At 43.6% G+C, this 27,799-nt stretch overlaps 1 protein-coding gene across 5 annotated transcripts in view; it reads left to right on the plus strand.

The window, feature by feature from the left end:
* Positions 1-728: 728 nt before the first annotated feature.
* The window catches only part of LOC100765785 (E3 ubiquitin-protein ligase TRIM9), a 99,796-nt gene continuing 72,725 nt past the window's right edge, over positions 729-27,799 (plus strand). For all 5 annotated transcript variants that reach the window (XM_035445276.1, XM_035445277.1, XM_035445278.1 and 2 more), the window contains exon 1: positions 729-1,550. In XM_035445276.1, the coding sequence (XP_035301167.1) occupies positions 729-1,550 (822 nt within the window). The remainder of the gene's footprint in view (positions 1,551-27,799) is intronic.

Raw genomic sequence — 27,799 nt, forward strand, 5'->3', positions numbered from 1 at the left:
CTTCTGGGAGCCGGAGAAAAGCCCAAATGCCTCCAGGAAGGCCCGGGGGAGGTGCCTGCTCGCTGGCTGCCAGCAGCGGAAGGAGAAGGGGCATCCTCCGCGTTGCGTTGCGCTGCGCTAACGGGGGTGGGTGGGTGGACGCACAGACCCGAGCTGCAAGGCAAGCGCCAAGCGCAGGCGACAGGCAGCAGCAGCAGCAGCAGCCCACTCGCGACCGGGAGGGGTTCTCACGCCCCCTGCTCCGGGGTGACGGCACCCAGTTCGGAAGGAAATGGGGCGAGGGATGAATCATCCGGCCCCACTCCTCCCTCCCGGCCCGCGCGCCAAGCCCCTCCCGAGATCCCGCAGCAGCCAGCAGGCGAAGCCGCGGCTCCAGCTCCGACACCACTGAGCCCCCTGTGGCCTGCAGAGGAGAGGAGACAGACAGCGCGGGGGGCCAATGAGAACGCCGCTCTCACGGCCGCCGGCCGCAGAGCCTCGGCTCCCTGGCGGGCGGGGCGGGGCTAGCCGCGGGAGGGGGCGGGCTGGGGCTGGCGCGCAGCGCGGAGGCTCAGCGGCTGGCAGAGAGAGAGAGCGCGTCGAGGGGAGTCGGCGCCTAGGCGACGCGGGAAGGCGCCACCACCGCCGCCGCTGGCCAAGGTGCTGGACACCACAGGCCCATCCGTCGCTTCGCCGGGTCAAGCCGCCTCTACTGCAGCCGCCGCTGCCTCGCTTCCAGCCAGGTCCCCATGGAAGAGATGGAAGAAGAGTTAAAATGTCCTGTGTGTGGCTCCTTCTATCGGGAGCCCATCATCCTGCCCTGCTCTCACAATTTATGTCAGGCATGCGCCCGCAACATCCTGGTGCAGACCCCGGAGTCCGAGTCCCCCCAGAGCCGCCGGGCCTCGGGCTCTGGGGTCTCCGACTATGACTATCTGGACCTGGACAAGATGAGCCTGTACAGCGAGGCGGACAGCGGCTATGGCTCCTACGGAGGCTTCGCCAGCGCCCCCACTACCCCGTGCCAGAAGTCGCCCAACGGCGTCCGCGTTTTCCCCCCTGCTATGCCGCCACCGCCCACCCACCTGTCACCGGCTTTGGCCCCGGTGCCCCGCAACTCCTGCATCACCTGTCCCCAGTGCCACCGCAGCCTCATCTTGGATGACCGGGGGCTTCGCGGCTTCCCCAAGAACCGCGTTCTGGAAGGGGTCATCGACCGCTACCAACAGAGCAAAGCCGCGGCCCTCAAGTGCCAGCTCTGCGAGAAAGCGCCCAAAGAAGCCACGGTCATGTGCGAACAGTGCGACGTCTTCTACTGCGACCCTTGCCGCCTGCGCTGCCACCCCCCGCGGGGGCCCCTAGCCAAACACCGCTTGGTGCCCCCGGCCCAGGGCCGCGTAAGCCGGCGGCTGAGCCCGCGCAAGGTCTCCACCTGCACAGACCACGAGCTGGAGAACCACAGCATGTACTGCGTGCAGTGCAAGATGCCGGTGTGCTACCAGTGCCTGGAGGAGGGCAAACACTCCAGCCACGAAGTCAAGGCTTTGGGGGCCATGTGGAAATTGCACAAGGTGAGTCCTGTACAACCCACCCCTGGATTCCCGCGCCCTGGGTTCTCCAGGTTTGCAGTACTCGGTCCCTCTTAGGGTCACAGCGCATCCCAGTGGGGGCGCAGTGCAGGTGCCTTTGGCGTCTGTCTTGCGATCTGGTGCATTGCAGGAGGCTCGGGGGACATTGGATGAGATGCACGGAGGTTGAAAGTCTCCAGGGAGCTGTTGCAAGGATGTTTTAGCGTGGGTTTCCCTCCCCAGGCAGTCTTGCCTGTGAGCTGAGCCCAAGGCGCCCCCTCTTCAGTCTGCAGACTATGGCCGCCACCACCTTAGGGCAAAGCCTAGGTGGTTTAGCAGAGCCGCGCGGGTGGCAAAGGCCTCCAGGCAAGCGCCAGTGCAGGGTGGGCTGAGGACAAGGGAGAAGGGGACAGGCGGGGCGATGGGGTTGCGCGGACCTCAGGGGACTGTCTCAGCGAGGAAGGCAGAAGCCCTGATGCAGGGCGGGGGCGGGGAGAGACTCCGCGGGCGGAATACTGATGAGTCCGCTCTGAGCTGGACCTGACGCTCCTGTTGGAAGGGAAACAGTTTCTGATGCCTACAACTCTAGCAGGTGGAGAGGTCCCGCAGTCCTAAGGCAAACAGTCTGTCTGGGCCTTGACCCTCGAGGGAGGGGGACCTAAAACTGGAGCAGAAAGACCAGAGTATTTTAAGCGGTTGCATCCTAAAATCATCAGGTCCCCCAGACCCTCATTCCACTAGGGTTCAAACCTTCCCCTTTTCGTAGCTGCATGTGCAAACTTTGAGACACCTGTTAGCAGAGTTGTCTTTTGGCCCCTTTTGATGGAGCCTTTCCCAGGGCTACTGAAAAAGAATGCCTTCAACATGTCATGTGACTCGTCTCCTTCGATGGCTTCCTGTGGCTCTTAGATCACCCTTAGAACATTCTAGCAAAATCCTCTTGACATCTTCCTCTTGGCCTCTTCCACTTATTGGCTCCCCACTTTCTGCCTCTGTGCTTCTGCTCTTCTTCACCGAACAGGGGCAGGGCTGCCCTCTGCCTGAGCCTTTACATTGAGTGTTCTTTCCTGAAATTCTCTTCCCCGAAGCCTAGATAGGGCCACTCCCTCTCTGGCCTCCTTGACGTTGCTCAGACGTGAGTAAAGGCCAGATAGAGGCCTTGCTGACCTGCCTCAGACAACCCTTTCCTTTTTTTTTTTTTTTTCTCAGTAGCACTTATCACCGCCTAGCATGATAACATATTAATTATGCTGTTTTGTGTTTATTGCCCCTTCCCCAACACACACGCAAAGCAGGAAGATAAGCTTTGTGAGGAAAGTGTGCTCTTTATAACAATGCGCCCAAGTTTCTTAGTTGGAAGGAGAGCACTTGCATGCACATGCTCTAAGGCAATTTTACTTCTCCAAATAGCTGGAGGGCCACAACAGCTGCCCAGCGTTGTCGCAGGAGAAACTGTCTTTACACCAGTTGTCTGCCCAAGGATAAGGCAGTGAAGATAGCCTTGCAGCCCTCAGCTGTGTCCCCACTAGTTTCCCAGATTTCCTTGGGAACTAGAAAAGCTGACTTTGAGAGGCACCTATTCTGCATTTGAGATGGGAACAGCAATAATGGCTGGGGCATAAAAAGACAAATGCCAGCATTTCCAGCAGTCACTGGGGACTTTCTCAACTCTTCCCTGTCTCTGTCTCCCAAATGACAAGGGACTTATGACATGTGCCACCATGCCCAGCTCTCCAGTTATACTTCTAAAAATGACATTTGATTTTGAAAATTTAAAAAACTGTAGTTCTCAGCCATTTTCCCCCTTTATATAATGATTATGCACTCAACTCATAACTGTAGTCTGGACACAGTTGACCTGTAGTTGAATTTCTCCACCAAGTGTTTAAGAAATTAATCCCCTGCCTGGGCAAAGACCTTAGTGCTATCATTGGGTGTCATGCAACATTGCTTGTCATGGATAGCACATACTCTATCCATGAAGACCAAAAGGAATCTTCAAATCTATGCCAAACCCCATGTACAGTTGAAATGTCAAGCCTGTTTGTTAACCTGACAATGGAAATTGTGAGTAGATGTTATGGTTGAAAATTTTATCTGCTTAAAAAAATTACAAAAAGAAACCCCATGAAAAAATGGAATAAAATGTCTGGAAGACCATATACTGTCTGACTTTTGGCATATTTTCCCAGGATAATAAATCAGTATTATTTTGTCTAGTCAGTACCTAGGTAACCAAATGGCCTGGAAAAGTTGAGCAGAAGAATAGTAGATTTTAATATTCAGTTGCCATATGTTAGAACACTGAACATTACTCCTTAACGTTGTTTTTCCTTAAAAAGACAACATGTTACTTCTTCATTTACTATCTCTGTAAATGCTCCTGGACCAGAATTGCTATGACCTTCAAAACACAGAAGAGCAAAGGACTAAACCTCCTTCTCCAGAGTTGGTACTCAATTATGAATATTTTCAATCATAGTCATTAATAGCAACCATTTCTACTGATGAAGAAAATCCTGTAAATAAATATCCATTAGATACAAGGCATCAGCTTACACACTCAAGGCCACATAGTTATCAAGTAGTTTTAACAGCTGGCTAAAATGTATTGTCAGTTTACCAAATTAATTTTTAGATATTCGTGACATTTGAAACCCATAAATAATACATGAAATAATAATCCAAGCCAAATATCTGATATCAGTCTTAAGCTATATCAGCACTTTCTCTATTACTTTATCCAAGTCAGGCTGATATAAAAACTTGCAATGCAAAAGAGGATTGTAGACATCCTGAAAGGCATTTGGAACTATTATTAAAATCACCCTGTAATTTTCAGCAGTTCCCAACAGTTCCCGGAGTCTTAAATTCTTGATTTTATGAATCACTGAATCGGTAAATGTTTCATAAGCTTTCTTCCATGTTTGTGCTGCTAAGCAAAGATTTCTTCCTTCCTTCCTTTCTTCCTTTCCCCTAAACATGTACTACTCATCCTGGTCTTGTCTCAAATGATCTTTTAAATTACTTTTAAATTAATTAACTTTGGTGTTTTGAGACAGAGTCTTACACAGTCCAGGCTTCCCTCTAACTTGCTGTGTAGCCAGGATGACTTTGAACTCCTAATCCTCCTGCCCTGACCTCCAACCAGGTCCCTTCTTTTTAAAAAGAAGATTTACAATTTAATCACTTTAAAATAAGCCATCAGTTGATTACACTTTCATTTCTAAACTGTGCTGGAAAAGTATTTGCTTAGTTGTAGCATTTGTATGAAAAACGCCTGAGATGATGCCTCCAAAATAGCATTCTGTTAACCATACGCTACAGTGTGTTGCAATATATGTCCTTGTGGTCACTGTACTCAGTAGCCTACATTTGTGCCTTTTTCTTTATATTAATTTACTTGAGGGAGACATAAAACATTGTGTGTGCAATCTAAGCATTCTAACAGATATTAGGACAATGTTTCTGAGGAGAAAATTGTGACTTTGTATCCTCTTTCACGGCTTGTGCTCTTTACTTCCATTTAGTTTTTCTACTTCTAATTTGTGTCATGAATCTTTTTGGTTTTGGTGGTAGAAAAGTGCACACAGTATATTCAAAACTGAATGTGCGAAGTTTAATGTGAAGTGTCACAGCTTCTGTTCCAAATGTCCATTGTAACTGTAAAGAAGTTCTTTGAGTTATAAGGACTTTGGGGCTCGGGTTAATTTTAGTGTGTTGTGTTTTCTTTCTTTCTTTCTTTCTTTCTTTCTTTCTTTCTTTCTTTCTTTCTTTCTTCCTTCCTTCCTTCCTTCCTTCCTTCCTTCTTTCTTCTTTCTTCCTTCCCACCCTCCCTCCCTCCCTTCTTTCTCCATTCCTTTCTCTCTCTCTCTCTCTCTCTCTCTCTCTCTCTCTCTCTCTCTCTCTCTCTCTCTCTCCCTTCCTCCCTCTCCCTGCCTCTCCCACCCCCCTCTAGACAGGGTTTCATTGTGTAGCTCTGGCTGTCCTTGGACTTACTCTGCAGACCAGGCTGGCTTAGAACTCACAGAGATCCTCCTGCCTCTGCCTCCCAGACACTGGGATGAAAGGTGTGCACTACCACACCTGATTTTTTCCAAAGGTGTGTGTGAGTGTGTGTGTGTGTGTGTGTGTGTGTGTGTGTGTGTGTGTGTGTGTGTGTGTGTGTGTGTGTTGTGTTTTTATTGTTTGCAAGTTTGGGTCAATAATGTTTAGAAAATTTAAAGAATGAACTGAGCCACAAAGAAGTAGCTAGAGGACAAGAGGCTCCAAAACGGCCAGGGCTTCTTACTCTCAAGACTAAGCAAGGCTTATGCCTCTCTGTCACCCACAAGGATTCAAAGAACTTCAACAGTATTCCCAAAAGTATTTGAAAAAATAGTGTAAAATGTTTGAAAATTACTAATTTCGGTTTGTATAAAGTAAGTGATAACCCACCCCCTGTCATCTGTTGTCTGGTAACTAGAAATAATGTCCAAATACAAGTTATGATCTTAAAAAACAATTAAAAATAACAACAAGATATGATCTTAGCAGGAAAATAAATAGCACATTTCTCACCTACATGAGTTAATGGACTGTTTGGTGTGTATGACACTGTGCAGGCTTTGAATATCCTTTTCTGAAATACTTGAAGTATTTCAGATTTTTTTCATTTTGGAATATTCACATATGCATAATAAGGTATCTTAGGATAGGATCCACATTTAAACCCAGAAGTTATTTGTTTCACATACATTTTATTTAAATAGCCTGTGGTCATTTTATATAGATTTTTAAAGTGCTAGGCTGTGATGGAGACTCACCTGAGGTTAGGCAGGAATTTGCTACTTGTGTAAGCTAAAAATCAATTTGGGTTTTGGGACATTTTCAGATTTTAGATTTACAGATTAGAGATACTCAACCTGTAATGCTGGCATCCAGAGTAAGAGAAGAACCTTTTATATGAAAATAAAATGTGAAATAGCACAGTAGTTGTAAATAATATCATTTTAAAATAAATTTTATCAGAGACTGGTAGCTGTAAAGAACAGGAACCAGCTTAGGTGATGACAGAAGATTTCGTGGGAAGTACAACAAAATCTGCCTTCCAGGGGGTGAAACTGGCGTGCCAAAGTTCACCGTGGACCACATGATGCTGTGGTAACCTCAATGAGACTTTGATTTCTCATTCATGTCAATGTCATGGTCCCTTTTTTCTCCTTAGCTAGTTCATGGTGTTTTATCTGCCACTCTCAATTAAGAAATCCTGAGTCATAAAAATGTGTGATTCAAAAAACATCTCGCCATTTTCATTGAGGATTCTAATTTTTTAATTCCAGATATTGTCTCTGGAATATTGCATTTACAAGGCTGCATTCTGATGCTGTAAGTACAAACCCAGAAGCAGTGTTGGTTCAGTGAAGCAAAAATGACATTAAATCTACCTGGTCACTTCTATTGATTTCTCTGGCTGTTTTTATTGTGGAATTGTTTGCAAAGAAGGGGAGCTTTATTTGAAAGAGCTCTAAACACCCAGTGTATGTCTGATGGATGTTTTTAAAGGGCCTCTGCCTGCGCTTACTGGATCACTAACCGAACCTCTGCCAGCTATAAATTTTGTTTGTTTTCAAAGGCAAGAAACCTCTGGTTATGCATAAAATTCCAAAATCCATTATATTTATTATTATTTTATGTATGTGTGTATGTTCGTGCATGCAAATGCCCCGTGGAGACCAGAAGAGGGCTCTGGATCTCCTGGAGCTGGAGTTGTAAGTTGTGAGCCACCAAATGTGGATGCTGGGAACTCAACACCAGATCTCTGTAAGAGCAGCAAGAGCTCTTAACTGTTGAGCCACCTCTCCAGCCCTGCTGATCTATACAGAAGTTCTTAAACTTTATTCCCAGTAATTTTCTATAGTTACAGAAGTTTGGAATTCTCCATTCTAAATGTACTCCTGACAGTTCCTGTTGTATAATGTCATATCATCATGGGGCTATATGGTGGTCATTCTTTGAACACAGTTTCACTTCCTGTGGTTTCGATTGTTGAAGTCAATCAGGGTTCAAAAGTATTCAACGAAAATTTCCAAAGGTGAAAATTTCTATGCCTTAAACTGTTTGGCATTCTGGATGGCATGGTGAACTCTTGTACTCAGGATGTGGTTCACCCCCTTCCCCAGAGTATCCACTGTATAGCCTCAATTGGCTGCTTGGTCCATTATCTGACGCACCGCTATAAAATGGCAATGTTTGAGTAGCCCTTACGTCATAGCCACACATTATGTCACAGTGCCTACACCGTCCACCTCAGTTCACCTCATCATGAAGGAATATCACATATCATCACAAGAACCATAAATACAATATATTTTGAGAGAGAGACCCTATACACATAACTCTCTTTATACATTGGTATAACTATTATCTTTTATGATTGCTATTAATCTCCATATAATTTACAAACTAAATCTTTCCATAGATGTGCTTGTATATAAAAACACACTGTATATGCAGAGTTTGCCACTCTACACAGCTTGGGGCAGCTACTGAGAGTCTTGTATATATCCCCCAAAGAGGAGAGAGGAATGCTGTGTGTCAACAGCAAACTAGATACTTGTTGCAAACCAGCATTTTTCAAATGTATTCAACTTTGGAAATATTTTTTGAGTGGCTGAAATGTTTGGGAAACATTAACCTGTCTAATCGGGTTAATTAATAGACAACAACTTGGTTACAACAATTGTAATTGATTTTTTTGTTCTATCTGTACAGAAGAGAATATCCAAAACCCCATCCTGAGGAGGACAGTCCCTAGTGAGCCCCTACCTAAATCTTACATTAATTCTTAAGTAAATGCTGAGTTAAATTTATTACTCTTTAAATGTTAAAAGTCAAAGGGAAAGAACTATCTGATTTTGTAATATTTATGTATAAGGATCTGGGTACATATTGTCTTCTTTACTATTGTAAATACAATAATTCTTTAAGATGATTTTAGGCATCAGAAGTCTAATGCTCTATAATGAAAATCAACTGATCCCCCTTGACTGCTTTTAGGATCTGTATACAGAATGCCAAGGGCAAGTTTAACTGAGTTTCTCACTAACCTACATTAGGTAAAATTAGATTGTTTTGAAAATGCTTTTGATTAAAAAGGCAAAAGGTGGCCTGGCATTGGTGGCACATGCCTTTAATCCCAGCACTCGGGAGGCCGAGGCAGACAGATCTCTGTGAGTTCGAAGCCAGTGTGGCTCCAAAGCTACACAGAGAAACCCTGTCTCGAAAAACAAAAACCAAAACAAACAAACAAACAAAAAGGCAGTTCTAATCCCAGGGTGACATTTGTACTTAGTGGATGTTAGATAAAGATTTACTTAATGAAAGAAAGAATCGGTGAGAGGAAAATTAATCACTACCAGCATAATACCAGTATTTTAAGTTTGCAAATTAGCTTATCAGTGATCATCACATTTTAAACTTATATTTAACACTCTCTGTTAAAATGCAGAGTGCTTACTATATGCGAGACACTGCTAGAAGCCATTTGCAGCAGTTTTTCTTTAAACTTATAATCTACCTGTCTTCCTGTGAAAAAGAATATAGGAATGTCACAAAATCACATCAATTGTAAGTGGCAGAAACAGAACATAGGCTGTCTGGTTCCAGAGTCCATGCATTGATCGATATTCAGTCTTAACTTTCTGATAAGTAGGAAATACAGGACTGAAAAAGCAGTGTTGTGTCTTATAAATCCCAGATCCTTAATGAGTAGCTGAGGTCCTTTATTTCTCATGTATAGGAAGCGCTGAGTAATTCAAAGTCATTTGAAAGAGGAAAATACCCAGTGAATGGAAAAGAGAGACGCATTGTTAAGCATCCCATAAGCAAGAATGTCCGTGGTGAAAAACAGGCACAGTTAGATCCTGAGGTCCAGCCTGCCGCCCTGTCAGAGCTGGGTGACTAACAGGGACCTGCCAGCTCAGCCACAGTCCTCTTAATGAAACCACACATCTTAACATGTACAGATGAAGATAACATAAAAGGATAAAGAAATTTTAAAATAAAAGGGGCACATGGGTACTTGGTTACTGCATCTGTGAAATAATACAGATGAATGCATTTTTGAAAACACAAATGTATGTTTAAAGCCAAACTCCGGAGTCTGATCTGTGTTTACTGTCAATTTCTTCTTGTATTTTTGCTTGTGGAATCAATCAAACCTTCTTAACCATTTTTTTCCTGTGATTTCCTTTCACCCAAGAAAATTTTACACTCCCTAGATATACAGGCAGATAACCCAGGTATGCCAATTAAACAGTATTGACAATAAATTGTGGAGGGACCTATTACAAAATAATATATATATATATATATATTATATATATATATATATATATATGCTATCTATTAGGGACAAAAGCAAATTTGCATACTAGTGTGATGGATGTGCTCTTTTTTTGCATGAGAAATTAAATCTTGGCTGAGGGTTTGCAATGTCTTTAGTATCTTTCAGAGTTGGTCAATATTTTAATAATTGTCAATGTTGAAAACACATTACAAAGCAAAAGAATGGCAGAAGCAAGTTCAAGGACATTGCAGCTGGAAATTCTGTCCTACTCCAAGCCATTCATTCAACACTTGTTGTTGTTGTTTTTCAAGACAGCATTTCTCTATGTGGCTCTGGCTGTCCTGGAACTTATTTCATAGACCAGACTGGCCTCCAACTCAGAACTCAGAGATCTGCCTGCCTCTGCCTCCCAAGCAGAGGGATTAAAGGTGTGTACCACCACCACCAGCTCAAAAAAATTTTAATGAAACTCAAATGTCAACCTTTAATATGAAACACTCTAATCCGAAGGTGTACTAATTCAATACTTTCATATTCATGAATGTCAGTGGGAAAATATCTTCAAAGTCTTTTTTTTTTTTTTTGACGATTAAAACAATACATTTCAACAAGAGCAGAAAACTTTGTAGGAACACAAAAAAACAAACACTACAATTCGTAACATACAGGAGCCTCAGATCTGGGTGAGATGTCTCAGGTAGCTTCTGCTGGCATTGCGTGGCTTGACCACTCCCACAGTACTGAGTGCAAATGTTCTGTATTCAGAACCAAGTGGCTGGGAAGCCAGACATTACAAACACCTCCGATTCATTATGTGCATCTAATCATCAGCCTTCTACTGTTCCCAAATTTTCTGTGACTGAGTGCCACATGAAGTTGCAACCCATGGCAGAAGCATGTCTAAACAGACATGGTTTAGAAACAGATTTAAGCTCTGCCAAACAAAATTGTGACTCACAAGCCTTGCTGCCGCCATGGTCTGAAGGTGGCCTTGTAGAAGCTTACTCTCCAGAGCAGCAGTGAGGAGTGGAGTTAGGTCAGAGAACTCTGCCTTCGAGAACGGGTGGGAGGCATCCCGCTGGACTAGTTACCAAGAAGGTGGCCTCCCGATGAGAGGATGAGTTTGGCCCCTCTCACACTTTCTTACACTCGTGAGATGCATTCTACTGTGTCATGATGCAGAAGATGGCCCTCAGCTGATGTTTCCTTTTGATCTTCTAAAACCGTGAGCCAAGTACATTTCTGTTCATAATGAATTACCCTGCCCAGCAGCAAAATGGATAAAGACACTTGCATAAAGTCAAAGCTGCATGTTCTTGCTAACAGCTCTGATCCGTAAGGACTTGGCTTCGAAAAATTTTGCTGAGCATTGCACTTTGGTGTGGAGACAGCCATCTGTTGGGAGCAGGTGGGCTTCGTAGATGTTTAATTCTCATCTGCTACAGGCGCGTTCACGGGAAGCTGACCTTCTACCCCGATGGCTGAAGTTTGGCTTCCTCTTCTTTATTCTTATGTTGCTTGAAGCTTGTATTCTAAGGAACAACTGACAATATGTACTCATCATTGTGTCCATGCTTCAGGAAACATCTGAGAGAGACATTTGAGCTGCCATGTATATTATTCCAAGGCATTATCTGTCTCTGAACAAAACAGCTGGCAGAAGTGAGCAAAGGTATTACCTAAAACAGGTAACCTATTGCAGCCTCTGTGACTTCAAAGTAAAACCCTGGACCGTCAAATACGTATAGGCTAAAGAGCAAGCTCAAGTGAACTGAAATTCAAGTGAAAGCTGAACAAGATTCCAGAACATACTCTATCGTGATCACCCTTCCTTGGTGGTCTGAGTTTCTGCTTGTGACAGCAAATGACGAACGGCTGAACTATATTACACACCCACTTCATCCTTTGCTTACTGATATTTATGCCCTTGCCAGGACAGAATGATTCATAAAACCTATAAAGCCACGTTGCTTATGCTTGACCATTCTCCCTCTCACACCCCTGAAATGTTATCCCAAGAGCATTCGTCACATAAAGTCAAATGTAAAATCAGACTTCCATCCAATCCAATAAATCTTCTGTGGCAGAGATAAATCCACAGGGCTTCTAACAAGCAGCTCTTATTGATTTTATTGACCATCAATCATCTAGCCAAGTCTTAGCAAGGAAATACGATAAACAGCTTTCAGCACATAACCAATGGGGAAGACCGATGGTGTTTACAAGCTGCCTGTGGTATCTGGCCCATTTTCTGCCACTATGGAAGTCAGTCCACCACTGGTGGAGCTAAAACATTGAATGGTGTTAAATACAATATTCTTCATTTCCCACTTTGAGGAACAAGAAAAATAGAAGGTTGAAATTTGTATGAATGCTCAATTTCCAGGATGGCTCTACCAAGTTCAGTATTCAAGGGTACTGTGTCTGACCCTTCTCAGTAGACCCCAAATGGCACATACACACATATACCTAACATAGAACATGGATTCTTTGGAAGCTACTTCTGGGAATGGAACCTGTGGCCTTTCACATGCTTGACAAGTACTTTACTATTGAGCTATGTCCTTAGCCTGCCTTCCTTCCTTTCTTTCTTTCTTCCTTCCTTTCTGTTTCTTTCCTTCTTTCTTTCTATCTTTCTTTCTTTTATTTTGAGACAAAATGTCCCTAAGTTGCCTAGGTTGGCCTTGAACTTGTAATCCTCCAGTAACTGGGATTACTATTTTTATTTAAATGTTTTTCCAATTATCAAGATTTCACAGTTTTTATGTTTGAGCTCATGTTTAGCTATTAATCAAACATTTGCATTGACTCTAGCATCTACAGCCCACTGGAACTATCATTTGGATGTATGTAACTGCCTCACACTTAGCTTGCCCAGATTAGAACTCCTTGCCTCTCTCCCACTGGTAACCATGGATTGCCTCTTTTTATTCTGAATAAGATCTGAAAGATGCTATTCCACAGTGGAGACAAATTGAGACAAGAGAATGGGGCAGGCAGAATGAGGTCCAGAGGCCTTACCCCAAAGCCTTACAAAATTAGCATATAAAAAAGCAAGTTGGCAGAAAAGAGGGCTGAACCCCCCCAGGCTCACCCAGCTGCATGCCAACTAAAACTAGCTGGAGTGCTGGCCCAGGCAGAGGCCTATGGTTGTTTTAATACTAAAATGCACACCTGTATGTGGAGATTTTAGATGCTGAAGCATGTGACCCATGAAGTTGTATGTAGAACTACATGTAACAAGGCATGTGTAGAAAAGCCTATGCTAAGTAATCTCAGGCAGTGCTTTGTGCCATAAAAGCTCCCTTGGTCCCGGCACTGCCATCTGAGCTGCTGAGGCCTTTGTTAAGCCTGCTTCCTCCCTTTGGAATGTATTCTTCCTTAATAAGTTCTCTCACTTTGCTTGCTACTTGCTGTGTGCCCTATGTTGCTATCTTAATTCTGGGATACAAGAATTTAGTAGTCCCTCAAGAGGTTTCCACCAAACCCCCAGAACTACTGGTACCAAAGTAAGGAATATTGATTTCAAGACTCAAGATACCAGGTTAAGTACTTCAGACCTGCACATTCTTCAGAACAGCAGCATTAGAAACAATGACTAATTAGAAACAAATCTAAAGTTCTAGAATCATCAAATAAGGAAACAAGGTTAAGAGAGAAGCCCAGACAAGGCTGTCATAACTTTGACCACTTACATCCCAAGCTCACAGTACCCTATGTGCTGGTATAAGGACATTCTCTGGTGTCACCAAATCACTTCTCTCCACATTATGAGGCAGATACCATTGCCATCCTCATTACAAATAAGGAAATAGAGGCCAGGAAGCCCAAAGTCACAGCTAACAGGTGACAGAGTCAGACTGCTGGCTTTGTGCATTCACTGTTTCGATACCAGTGATGCCTAGGCCTCCTGCTCTATGCTATTCATGCTCACCCTCAGCCCCAAAAGGATGCAACCTCCCGTATGGAGACAGTAGGCCCTTCTCAGTATATAAAAAGCTCATTATAACATTCACTCTTTTAACAGCTGACCTGAACAAGGGAGAGCTCTTGGTCTCCAGACTGATAGCTGGGAAACCAGCATGGGACTTATCCAGACCCCCTTGGGTGGGTGTCAGTGAGGAGACCTCAGAAATCTATGGGGCCTCTTGTAGTAGTTCAGTACTTATCCCTCGAATAGGAATGGACTTTGGAAGTCCATTCCACATAGAGGAATGCTCCCTAAGCCTAGACACACGGGGGAGGACCTAGGCCCTATCCCAAAGGATAACAGACTCTGATGACACCCTATGGAAATCCTCACCCTCCTGGGGAGCAGAAAGGGTATGGGATAGATAAGGTGTTAGTTGGAGGGGGGCAGAGGAAGAGGGGATGTTACGATAAATCTTTCCGCCAAAAGCCGCCGAGCCCCACCGCCACGTGTGAGCTTTACTTCAGCCGCCTGCCTGAGTTAGGATCAAATGAATACACAGAAACTTGTATTAGGTTCAAATGCTGCTTGGCCAATGACTAGGATTCTCATCTGCTAGCTCAGGGGAAAAGAGGGCCCTTCCTGGGTCTCCTTCACTTAAATATAAGTCTCCTTGCTATGTCACTTCCTGTCTGGATCATCACTTCTCTACTACATTTCCCAGAATCCTCTTTGACTCCTAGTCCTGCCTAACTTGCCGTTTCATTGGCCAAGCAGAACTCTATTAAACAATCAATAGGATAAACATACACAGAAGTACTTCCCCCATCAAGGGGAGGGAGAGAGAACTGGGATTGACATGTGAAACAATCTTGTTTCTAATTCAAATAAAAAAAGGAGAAAAACAAAAAAAATCACTCTTTTACAGTTTAATTCAGTATCTTTCAGTTTATTTATTCACAGAGATGTGCAACCAACACCAGTGGAATCCCACATTTTCATCATTCAGAAAGAACCCCCCCATCAACATGTAGACCCTCAATACTCCATTCTGTCCCCAGCACCTGGAGACTTCTGGAGCACGTCCAGTTTCTGTGGATTTGACTAATCTGGGTATTCCATGCAAATTTGGTCATAGGATGCGTTCCCTTTTGTGTCTGGCGTCTCCCGCTCAGCATGGTTTCAAGGTTCCTCCTTTGTAGCACACATCAGTGCTTTGTCCATTCTTGCAATGGGTTAAAAATCTGCAGTATTAGATATGTCATGCTTGCTTTTGTAAGCACACATTGTGAGCACATTTGCTCCCACATCTCAGAGATTATACATAATGCTGCTTGGATTTCTATGCACAGGCCTTTGTGTGCACGATCTCTGTCCAGATGGCTCCACCAATTAGATAGCATAGGAACATCTCAGAGCAGCAGATGAAGCTTCCCTGGGCATGGTGGCCTTCCTCCTTACCCCGAGTTCTACATCCTGGCTGTGGTGATAGAGTTCACTTCTGTAAACAACCATAAAGCTCTAGCTCTGCTGTGCTTTCTGTTAACTGAGAGTTGTAAACAGGCATCTTTCTCCTGCCCACCTGTTTCCAAATACTGGGTGACCACTTCCCAAATAATTGACTTGGAGGCTTAATACTACTTATAAATGTTCGGCCGATAGCTCAGGTTTGTTACTAGCTAACTCTTACATTTTAAGTTAACTCGTATTCCTTTTTATACTCTGCCATGTGGCAGTGCCTTTATTAGCATGGAATGTTCATCTCCTGCTCCCTCTTTGGCTGGCTGGTGACTCCTGACTCCGCCCTTCTCCTTCCCATCATCCTTAGTTTAGTTGCCCCATCGCCTATACTTCCTGCCTGGCTACTGACCAATCAGTGTTTTATTAAACAAATTTGAGTGACAAATCTTTACAGTGTACAAAAGGATTATTCCACAGCAGAGAGTCGCCATTGTGATATGTTAAAAAGCAAGCTGAGGTGCCAAAATGCAAGATTCTTCCTGTGCAGTTGAAAATTATAAACTGGTAGAATTGGGGCACTAGATCTCACATATTGATTGCCCAACACCTTCCAAGGTCAGAAAAAAAACAACTGAACACTTCTTTAAATTACCAACATCATGTGGTGTTTCTTATGGTTTAAAAAAAAAAAGAAGACCACTTTATTTTATAGAATTTACATTAAGAATTCTGAATATCCAAGAGCCCATTTTTAATTGCTTCTGTGTATGTGTGTGTGCATGGGTGCATGTGTGAGTGTGTGTGCCTGTGTATTCGATAAGCCTCAATTGAAATGGGATTTTTCTCTTTGGGGACTCTCGCATGATCCCAGGCATCCACAATCACTGGTTTGGGTGATTTTGTTGTTGTTTTTTGTTTTTTGTTTTTTGATTGTTGGTTTTCTATTCTATGTCTATAATCACTAAAGTTTGTTAACTTTGTTTTGTTATTGTTGTTGTTCTTTAAGGGGGAATTGTGCATGCTAATGCCATTAAATTGATATCCCTTTTTATCCTAACACCCTCTATTTCTATCAACACTAGCTTTCAGTAAGTCAGAACCTTTGTCAAAGGGATCATCCTGAGACCAGCATCCCTCTCCACTCTCCTGGGGTCCTCTGTGGAGTTCCTGGTTTCTTCCATCCTGTCTGCAAGCACCTTCCGCCTTCATGCTCTCTGCGGTTGTTTTGAAGTGCTAGGACTAAAATAGAGCTGCCAGCATGTTAGACAATCTCTGCTCTGCACCCCAAGCCCCAGCCAGACTTCTTAGTCCTCTCCAAGGCTTTCTGTAATTGGCATGTGACTGATAGGCTCAGCCAGCTGCTGGTTTTTTACCCAGGAGCTGCTGGGGAGTCTCCCTAACCACTCCATGTGGCTTGTGCTTCCTCTGCCTTCCTGTAGCCACTGGTTTTCTCAGCCATGGCTTCATTCCCACTGAAGGTCCAGATGATGGCAGCTCCTCAAATCATATCTACTGTGTAGCAGCCTTAGGGCTGGCACAGATCCCAACAATATATTACTGTAATGTACTTGGCCAACAACATGTAATGTTAAAATAAGATTACAACATACACATCAGGGTCATTTAAAATGTGCTCACACTCATCTTAGTTTGAAAGGTGTCATAAAGTGATTTCATTAAATGCAACACAGAATCTATTGACATGTAGCCACCAGCAGTGGTGGCACAGGCCTTTAATCCCAGCATTCGGGAGGCAGAGGCAAGCAGATCTCTGTGAGAGCAGCCTGGTCTACAGAGCAAGTGCCAGGATAGGCTCCAAAGCTACACAGAGAAACCCTGTCTCGAAGAAAAAGGAAAGAAAGAGAAAGAAAGAAAGAAAGAAAGAAAGGAAAGAGGGAGGAAGGAAGAAAGGAAGGAAGGAAGGAAGGAAGAAAGATCATAGAATTTTTGTTGGTGTTGATGGATTAGACCCTGGGGCCCATGTATTCTAGGCAAACACTCAAACTTCCAAGCTACATCCCGATTCATTTGTTTTATTTGAAGACAGAGTCTTGCTAAGTTGTTCTTACTATCCACTGACTCCATTCTCCTTCCTGCCTCACCCTCCCCAGTAGTTGAGAGTTCAGGCATCACCACACTATCCATCTTAGAACAAACACTGAATAGAGCCTGGACATTCTGCTTACATTGAGGAACAAAAAGAAAAAAATTCATAAATTCCATCTACAAATGGGAGATCATTGAATTAGTCAATAGAAAGTTATTATCTAAATTGAAGGCTGACAAAGACTGGCCAATTAATTATTCTTTCCTGAGTATGGCCAAAGAGTTCAATTATATTTTCATTCCATTAAATCATACATTTTATTATAGCAAAGTTACAATTTATTTTTAAAATTCTCTTTATTTTGATGTCCCGCGCACGCTGTATTTTCTCGCCAGCAAGAAATACACGCAGGACACTCGGATCCTTCTGCAGACAAGCTTTAATGCATCTTGAGAGTTGGAAAGAGCATAAGCTTACCAGAGCGGAGACTCTGAACTAAGAAAACCCATCCCTAAATAAGGCTGGCCAGCCGCCTGGGATGTGTTACCCTGTGAATGGCTTCAGCTCCTCAGGCCAAATGAGCCACGGGATAGGCAGAGATCAAAGGAATGGAGATTACCCAGCGCCTGTTGAAGTAATTTACATCTTGGTGTCTTTAGGCACCATTATGTAGGAAACGGCCCCCTACATTTTGAGTCATGATCTCTCTGTATAGTCCTGGTTGGCCTCAGACTCACACAATCTTTTTGCCATGGTCTCATATGTGCTGTTATTATAGGCATGCATCATCGACCCCAGCTTTATTTAATCATTTAGCTTGCATGCTATAGCTTGGGATTGTTGATCATTAAGTTCTATAAAACTCAGCAAGTATAAAAGGTTATATTGTAAAGTAGTCTTTGGAAATTTCATTCTGTTTTTCAGATATATTTGTCTTGCATATTTAAGGTTCACAACATGATGTTCTGAGACACCTGTAGGTACCAGTAACTAGTGGAGTGAATCAGCTTGATAAACCTGTCATCTCAAATTGTCATTTTTTGTGACAGGAGCAGCAAATTCTCCTTTAACAAAAGATCCTACATAACAGTTTCTTTACTGTAGTTCTCATGCTGTACACTAGTCCCGAGACCCAATTATCTGTACATTTACTATATCTTATCATTTGACCCACAAATCCTAATTTCACTTACCATATACGTTCTATTTTCTGTATACTTGACTTTTTGGATTCTGCATGTAAGTGAGACAGGCAATTTTTGTGTGTGTCTGGTTTATCTCATTTAGACTAATTCTCCAGACCCATCCATATTGTGTCAAATGGAATAATTTTCTTTCTAAGTCTGAGTAATTGTGTGTGTGTATCACTTTTTCCTTATCTCTTCATCCACTAGTGCACACATAGCTGGTTTTCCATACCTTCGTTATTATGCACATAAATCCTAGAGTGTTTTTTGAAGAAATTATTGAACTAACATACATGAAAAGACTGACAAAATCTACAGACACTGGATTTGAAATCCCTTTAGTGTTGGCTTAAAGTTCATGATTTTCTTTAGAGGTTGAATCACATTGGCTAATGGGATGCTCTATTGCCTGCCTTCCTTCATACCCTACTTCTCTTTACTTCCCAGGTATGATAAGGAATTTAGATGGCTTATATTCAGAACCCATCTTTATTGTAACTATTTGAAGCTCCCTGTAGCCTAAGTGAAGTTCTTGTTTTCACCCTGAACGGTGCAGGGTGAAAAGACTATTTGGCAGGCATTGCTCCCCAGGTGGATCAGCTGCTGAAATGTTTGTGCAGTGAGGGAGATGTCTAGTTGATTACACAAGCAAACACTTTTATATATGCCCAGACATTCTCCACATGTCTCTATATGGAGGATGCTTTAATAGATGATGGCATATGGCCAGTTCAAGCCCAGAGGCTCTGAGAACTGGTTCTTTTAATACTGAAACTGAGATAAGAAACAGGGTTTTGAGGGTGAACTTTTTGTCATGGGACTCAATGTCTTTGGTGTTTATCTCACTGTGGATTGCCCTATGATTCAGCAGGGCAGCTCAGCAGAACTGGCTTAGGAAGGCTTCCTGTGTGCATCCAGGCAGAGGCTGATGAGAGCCAGTGCTTCTGTGACAGGTGGCAGGTGCCTACAGTCATAGAGTATCTCAGACATCAGTGTCTTATTGACTGAGTACAAATCACAACCAGCATTTTAACACTGCACATGGCTAGAACAGTATGAGATAACCTTCAGGAATTCAGATTAATTCACAAGAAAATGTGAGAGACGGGGAATAGAATGGACCTGGCAGATGCAAAAATTAGTCTCTGGTTAAGTCTTTTTATGGCAAGTGCATAAATCAGAGTTAGGGCCAAAGGACTAGAGCTCCATAAAGAGGGTTTTCCTGATAAAATCGCAGGGGATCCCACCAGTGTATCAGACAGCTAACAGAATAGGGCTGGGAAAGCATGGTTTGCTTACTGGGTTATGACAACCAGGGAAGCACCATGGAGGGGTGAAGAATATATGGTGGTTAGTTGTACATGAACTTGGGTTTCTTTGTGTTTTTCATCTCTGAAATGGAAACTGTGACAGATCCCATCTCCAAGGATTGCCATGATGAAGAAAGGAATAATAATGGTTTGAATGTCTAAAAAATTAGTCTTCCATAGACTGATGTGTTAAAGCTTATATTACCAGCAGGTGGCGCTACTTGGGGAACGGTTTGGAAACTTCAGAAGGTAGGGATTGCAGGGTCACGCCTTTGAAAGTTATAGCTCACTCCTAGTCCTTTCCTTGTTCTCTGCCTCCAGTCCACCATGGGGCTAACAGTCTCCTCCACCACATTCCCAATGGTACATGTTCTGCCCAAGAGCATGTGACTGCAGTTACTGCAGACTGAACTCTGGAACTGTGAGCTAAAGTAAAACAACCTCCCCGTGAGTTGTTCTCATTAGGTGTTGGCCACAGAGATGCAATTGTAACCAATGCAAGAAAGGTATAAGTAAATCCAAGTTTTCACTATGTTTGTATAACTACATTGTATCTATAAAGATCTGGAGAGAGTGGATACACTGCTCATTGCTGGTTTCCTGAGCATGAGTCCCTCCCTCCTCCTGGAGTGAGAGGAATTCAAGCAGCCAGACACAGGGTCCCTTTCACAGAGCACACACAAGTGAAGAAACAAAAAGTGATGGATCCGGGAGCCAAAAAGTCACCCGTGACCTTGAGGGCTACCATTCTTTTGAATAAAGGAGGCCAGTGAATTCTGAGAAGAAACCTGGGCTTTGGAGCCAGGCAACATCCTTTTCTTTATTTATTTGACTGTTTTTGCTAAGTGATTGAGCTGCTCTGTACCTCTGGTGAGTTCCTCATTTGGAAAACAGGCAACAATGATGCTACACCCCCTAAAACAGGCTTCAGAGCTTAATATCATTGAGAAGTCCCAGGCATTAGCATGTTTTTGAAAAGCAACAGCTCTTACTATTCAAAAACCATTCATCTGTTTATATGGGTGCAGTGGTTTTCCTGCATTCTGGACTGCATTCTGACTGTAGCAGTAGACAATAGGCATGTCTAAAGTGCCTGCCCTCCAAGTAAAGGCTATTTAATACTGGCTTGCTAGAATATCTTTTTAGCTGTCAGTTGGCAAAAGAGCACAACAGATTTTGCAGTACATTCTATACCAAATGCAGGTAGACACAATATTCAGAAGTTAGCCAGTAACAAGGAAAAATCCAGAAAAATCAGAATAGCTGCCCAGTTCCAGAGTTTTGGAGAGTGCAGACAGCTCAGCCATCTTCAGGGACATTTTTTTCTTTCTTCCCTGAATTCTGTTCAAGATTCCTGAGTCACACATGCCAATGGACTTGCTAAAAATTCATCCCATGACTTCAGGAAGGGCAGCAAAAATGGGGGCGGGTAGGCAGGTGCAAGCTGCGAACAGGTGCTTCTGGAACAAAACCCCAGGTGAGGATGGGTTCCCAAACCGTTTGTGTAAACTGGTGTAGGTTTTAAACTCATGAGCAACAACTTCAGGATGTCAGGATGAAGACATCCTTGCTATATGCTTTCACATATAAACACATATATAAATGTGTTACCTTGAACCCATGACACTAACAGATTAGCAAGAGACTTATAATTTTTCTCCCCAAGAAGAAACAACAAATGGGCAGAAGGGGGTGTCAGTCAGAGGCGGGTGTCATTAGAATCACTGTATCGATGTTTCTCTGAGTCTTAGATAAAACGCTTACCGCTGGCGGCTGGTGTCTTTGTGAAGACACTTCAGGTCTCCAGTGTTTCAAGTTTCTTAGTGCTGGGGGTGGGGGGAGGAGAGGGATGGGGGAGGGCTTCAACTGTGGGGTGTTAAAGGATGAAAGCTGAGGTTGCAGCAGCTTCTTCCACCCCCATCCCCCCCCTTTTTTTTAACCTGGGCCTTGGAAGTCTCCCAAGGGCTTTATACCTGTTGGAGCATTGTTGGAGGAAAGAACAGAGGGGACAGAAAGACTGCCCAGCGGAGGGAGGAGGCCTCATGCTGACTGGCTTTGAACTGGATTCCCATTCCCTGTGGAGCTACAACCCACAGACGCATCAGTGATGACCCTAACAACCCTGTTCTATAGTCCATACCCTTTGTCATTTCCTCACAAGGAGAGAGGGGTGTGCAGGGGATTAAAAAGCCCCTGCACAGTTTGTGGATGTTTACTTTCTAAAATTAGAAGTACTAATTGACTGAGAGAAATGAAGAGCAAGAGCAAATGGGTAAATCTGTCTGTCTGCCTTCTCACTGTGAGCTGGAGTGTGGCCTGGAGCTCTTCACCTCAGGGCAAGAGCCATGGTTCAGTGCTGAACTTCTAACCGGGAATAAAGTGATACTCATTGCAGAGGCCAAGTATGTCTTGTGGTTGTCTTCAGTCTTTGTGTTCAAGTCCTTGGCCTTGCCTGTTGGTGATGGTATTCAGTACCGAAAACACCTTGGTTCCCAGCATGTGCCTTGGGTGACCTCAGATCACCTACCTGCCTGAGATCACTGGAGTTGAGAAGGACTGATGTAAGGCAACCACAGCATGGCTGTTACTTTTAGCTTACATCACACAGAAGGAAATGCAAAGTTGCAAGTTTCCTAAAATAATTTCTAAAATTATTTAAGCCTGCAGCTGCAAAAAAGAAAAAAGAAAGAAAGAAAGAAAGAAAGAAAGAAAGAAAGAAAGAGGAAAAAAAGCCACTGAAAATTTCAGTGTAGAAACCAGGAATGTATAGTATGAGGAATGAAAGGACAGGAATCCCACAGGACACACCAAGACCAAGTTCTCAGCACAAAGGACATTTATTGCCCCAGAAGGACAACGAACTGCCTCTGGGTAGAGAAGGGACAGGTATGGCCCATAGGCAAAAGACAGTTTATAAAGGGAAAAGGGTAGACCCCTCACCCCCACCTACTCCCATGTTAAGATGAGTTGGTTTGTTTTGAGTGAACCAAAGGGGGCTTCTGATTGCTAAGGCTTCAAAACTTTGATAGCTGGACCTTAGTAATCAGCCTCAGGAAGAGGAAGTGGCCAAATAAGGAAACAGACTAAACGACCCCAGGAGGCTCAGGCCCCCAGGATTTGGCCCAGGACCGAGGCAACCCCAATCACCAGGTGGAGGCGAAAACTTGATGCAGACAGCACAAGGTTTTATTGCAGTTGTTAAACGAGCTCGGGCCTTTCACCCATCCACCATGGCAGATAGCTAGAAAGCCGGAGAAGCATCTGCATAGAGATCTTATAGGGCAGCATAAGGGGAGTGTTTAGAGGTACGCACAGGCTCAGGATTGGTGTACCTCCAGGCTTGGAGGTTTGCCCTGTGTTGATTGGTCAACTGGTTGTTATGGCCCATAGACCCTCCCAGGGCGGTTGCTATGTTCTGCACATCATTGCTGTGCACTTGTCTGTAAAGCACACCCAGAGCCGTAAAGCATAGTGCCACCAGCTAACTTCTGATTGGTTCCTTGACATGAGGCAGGCATCTGACCTCCTAGTGACCAAGGCAAGGTCAGGCAAGCACGTGCTAGGTTGTTATGGCTGTGAAATGGGGAGCTGGTCCCTTCTAGACCTTGGTGGCCAGCTTTAAGAGTATAATCTAACAGTTTAGCAAGGCAGAGGGGATGAGGGAAGGGCGAGGCCTTCCAGGGCCATGTTTGTCATGCTCCAGCCTACTAGAGTCATTCAAGAAAATTTTACCAGCCCATCACACCTGTGTGATTAGTGCTGAATTGGAAAAAACCAAAGCATCAGTTGAGGACAGCCTCCTCAAGCTCCCTTCTAGTCAGCAGCCCCCACCCCACCCCACCCACCACCTCACCCCCCATCCCCATGCCTGCCAAAGGCAGTCAGCATCTCCACTTCTAGTAGCCTGACAGTTTTGCCTGTTCTTGTTGACATAAAACCACAGCTCTTATCCTAAAGGAAGCAGGTGATAGTTTTTTTCTGGATCCATTCTGAATGACCATGGTCCAAGAACACAGATTTAGGTTATTCCAAGATTGTGTTCCAACATGGAAGCCGTTTCACAAAGTGTTTATAGTTTTACAGAACAGAGTCATAAGTCAAGACAAGTTTAAATACATCGGTGCGTACATGAGAGAGATGGTTATGGGGAGATGAGGGAAGCTTTGCTTTAGGCTTAATAGGCTCTCTGATCTTAGCTTTTGGATTGGTAGGAGCTAGGTGTCTGTTAATAGATTCTAAAAGCTTTTTAAAATCCATTGTCATAAGCTGTTATTAGTTCTGACATGGGGAGGTCTGGGGGGTGGCTCAGTTTTATGTGTGCCACACTCATTCAAATTGTTGCATGTAGTTTTAGGTCACTCATTCCTTCTCACTATTGTATAGTATTCCATTATATGAATATTCCCCAACTCATCCGTTTTAGCATTGCTTGGCTTTTGGACAGATTTCAGATGTAGGCTATTATGAGTTGCATAATTATGAGCATCATAGCACTTGTCCTTTATGAACCTAGGTAAGGATTTCTGTTGGGCATATCTCAAGGAAAGGGATTAATCTTCAGTGAGACACCCATGTGATCAGCAGAGCACCATCCTGCAAAATGGTGTTACTAGCTGGTGGTGCCTCCTGCCAGCATCCTCACCTTTGCCAACACTTGCTGTTATTTGTCTTTCATGTTAACTTTCTTGGTGGATGCATGGCGCTATCAGGATGTGGCAGTGACCAATGGTGTTAAAGCTTTCATGTATTTCCTGGTCCTTTGCATAGCCTCTCAGTCTGCTGTCAGCTGGATCCTATTGGACTTTCTGCCTTTTGCTTACTTACCTGTAACACGAAAAAATAAAAGGCCCAGAGACAGATATTGGGGCTCAAACTGAGGATCAGATAAGCAAAGCAGCCAAGGCAGTAGATCTTACCTCTACCCGGCTGAAATGGCAATCCTTTCCCCACAAATTCTCAGAGGCAAAAGGTTCCCAGTTCCTGTCTCCTCCTCCTTTTATTCCTTTCTCCACCCAGTATAACTCCTCCACCTCCCTAGTGCTGGGATTAAAGCCATGAGATCCCAGGCGCTGAGATCACCTTTGTGTGAGCTGTTTCTTTTAGGACTGGATCAATTTCATGTAGTCAGTGTGGCCTTGAACTAACAGAGATCCGTCTACCTCGAAATCCTGAGTCCTGAGATTAAAGGTGTGTGCTACCACTGCCTAGCTTCTATAGCTAACTAGTGTGGCTAGCTGCTTTGCTATTTTGATCTCCAGTGGCTTTAATAAATCATAAACAATATAGCACTACGCTTACCTTTTGAATTACTTTTAAAATCCATAGATACTTTGGAAATCAGAACAAAACAAAATAGAATTCCCAGATATGTTGATTTTTTTTTCCTTGCCATCTTGTCTTGTGAGCCACAGAGGGTTTGCCATCCCTGCAGGGGGCCTCACAGCTCAGCCCCTCCTGTAGGGCAGACTATCCAGTCTTTCCACACCATCGCTCCCCTAGACATTCTAGAAAACAACCCAGGGAGAAGTGATCTTTTTTTTTTTTTTTTAAAGATTTTATTTATTTATTATGTATACTACAATTCTGCTTCCATGTACATCTGCACATGAGCAGAGGGCACCAGATCTCATAACGGATGGTTGTGAGCCACCATGTGGTTGCTGGGAATTGAACTCAGGACCTCCGGAAGAGCAGTCGGTGCTCTTAACCTCTGAGCCATCTCTCCAGCCCTGGGAGAAGTGATCTTAAGAGCATATGTTTTCTCAAGAATAAATCTTTCTTAAATAAAAGTAAGAGCTATTCAAACAGTCTCCAAGGAAAAAGCAATACACTTAACTCCAATATTTATATTTCTGACTTTTTATAAATATGAATTTGGGGAAATGAGTCTGGTTTTCCCTTTCTTTTACCTGGGAGGGGGACAACAAACAAACAAAAACCCTTGTTCCTCTATATGCAATTCTTTTAAAAACCAATAATAACAAAGCTAAACTATCGCCATTCCTCCAAGGGATTGAGAGTGACTGAGGAGCCCCCCACCCAGGTATCATCTGTTAATGGTTGTTGGGGGAGGGAGTGACATTTTCTGCTATGGTGTTTGTAGCCTGTGCTCCAGGAAGCAACCCTAACTAAACTCACTGAGTCACCAAAACATACAAATAGTGATGTTTAAATAGGAGGACAACCAGTTGGGGAGAAAATGGGGATCCAGGGGAGTAGAAGGGATACAAAAGAGGTTAATGGAGGATTAAGTACAATAAAGATACATTATATACATATATGAAAATGTCATAATCAAACCCATTATCTGTAATTAATATATGCTAACAAAAGTCTTGAACTATCCACTAAAAGGTTAATTGTTCCTGTGTACTGTGTGGGCGTCTTGCTTTTTGAGAACATACGTTTAAAGGCTTGCTTGCAGTCTATGAATCTCTAACTGCTTCTATGGCAAGATCAACAGCTTTCTAGGCAAATCACAGGGTAGAGAGCACTACCTGAGGTCAGTGAGGATGTCGATCACATCCAGCAGTGTTAATTAGTGTCCTGTTTCTAGTTCCTTGGTGGACTCTTGCTTCTTCTCTTGCCCATGTCCTCTCTCCTACACTACGGTAGGTATCCTCCGTCAGCACACACTGTCTGCTTTCTGTACTGTGTTCTGTACTCTATCAGATAGTCACTGCTAAGCTGGTATTTTACAGCCAGCCTTGAAGCCATTCAAATCTCATTCGCCTAGACCCTCACTTTAAAACTTTAATTGATGCTTCAGTTAAGAGGACTCTTTCCCCAGTACCCTAGAAAGTAACTAGAAAGTTTCTTATTAGAAGAGACAGTGGGATAGACAGAACTCAGGTGCCCTGGAGAGTCAAGGGTTCTGGGTAAAATATTCTGTGTCATGAACTAGTGTCACCATGCCTCCTTTTAAAAGTCTTCCTGACCTCCCGTGATGGCAGAACAAAGTCTGGCTAAAGTAGCCATAGCTAGCTGTGAGATAGCAAAATGTAGTTAGAATTCTTACGTGTTTCTAACCTTGCTGCCCCTCATGTTTGTTTTATATAATTAGAAACTTGAAATAATTGTGAGAGTTGTGATAACTTGTCTAAATGTCTCAGCTACTTAGGTGTTGTATACTGTTAACAGTATACAGGTCAGTGTGTTCCAGGGACTATTGAAGTTGCTAAGTGACCCCAGTGACTTAGAGACAACATCTACATAAAACACCGGAGCCTCGAAACAGTTCAGGTGGCTTCTCCTGCCATTTGCTTTTTAATGCCGCCCTCCTGTGTATTATACATGCATGTATCGTAAACCTCAAGATACAGGCTTCAATTTTTGCCTTTAGCAATCACATGCCTTTTAAATAAATTAGGGGGTAATGTGAGAGCTGTAGGTTTAAGAAATCTTTATTCAGATAAATACCAGCCAAACGCAAGCCAGAGCATGCCCAGGGCATCAAGGCTGTGAGGCCAGAGAGAAGGGGCCTTTTATGTGCTTGATTTCCCTTAAGAGACCATCCCTTGTCATCCTGACCTCACCTGTAGCCAGCCTCTAACAGGTGTGGCTTACTGTCCCCTACAGGGGGGAAATATGTAGTTTTTTTCCTTTGCTATCCATGCATGTTTTGACAATTTTAGTAATATTCCTGCCAGCAGATTAAAATTGCAATCTTCCATTTTTGCACCCTAAAAACGCAGGTCTACTGGAGACAAATCCATTTAGCTTCTGTTGGTGGCACACACCTTTAATCCCAGCAATTGGGAGGCAGAGGCAGGCAGATCTCTGTGAGTTCGAGGCCAGCCTGGCCTACAGAGCAAGTGCCAGGATAGGCTCCAAAGCTACACAGAGAAACCCTGTCTTAAAAAACCAAAAGAAAAAAAAAAGAAAGAAGGATAATGCCTTTATTTTGTGCCAGAGATGGCTCAGCATCCAGGCCTGAAACCTAAGTTCAATCCCCAGATCCCATGAGGTGTCAAGAGAGAATTGACTCTTGAGTGGTGTCCTCTGACTT

The sequence above is a fragment of the Cricetulus griseus genome, chromosome 5 (assembly GCF_003668045.3).
Source record: "Cricetulus griseus strain 17A/GY chromosome 5, alternate assembly CriGri-PICRH-1.0, whole genome shotgun sequence".
In the NCBI taxonomy this organism is placed as follows: Eukaryota; Metazoa; Chordata; class Mammalia; order Rodentia; family Cricetidae; genus Cricetulus; species Cricetulus griseus.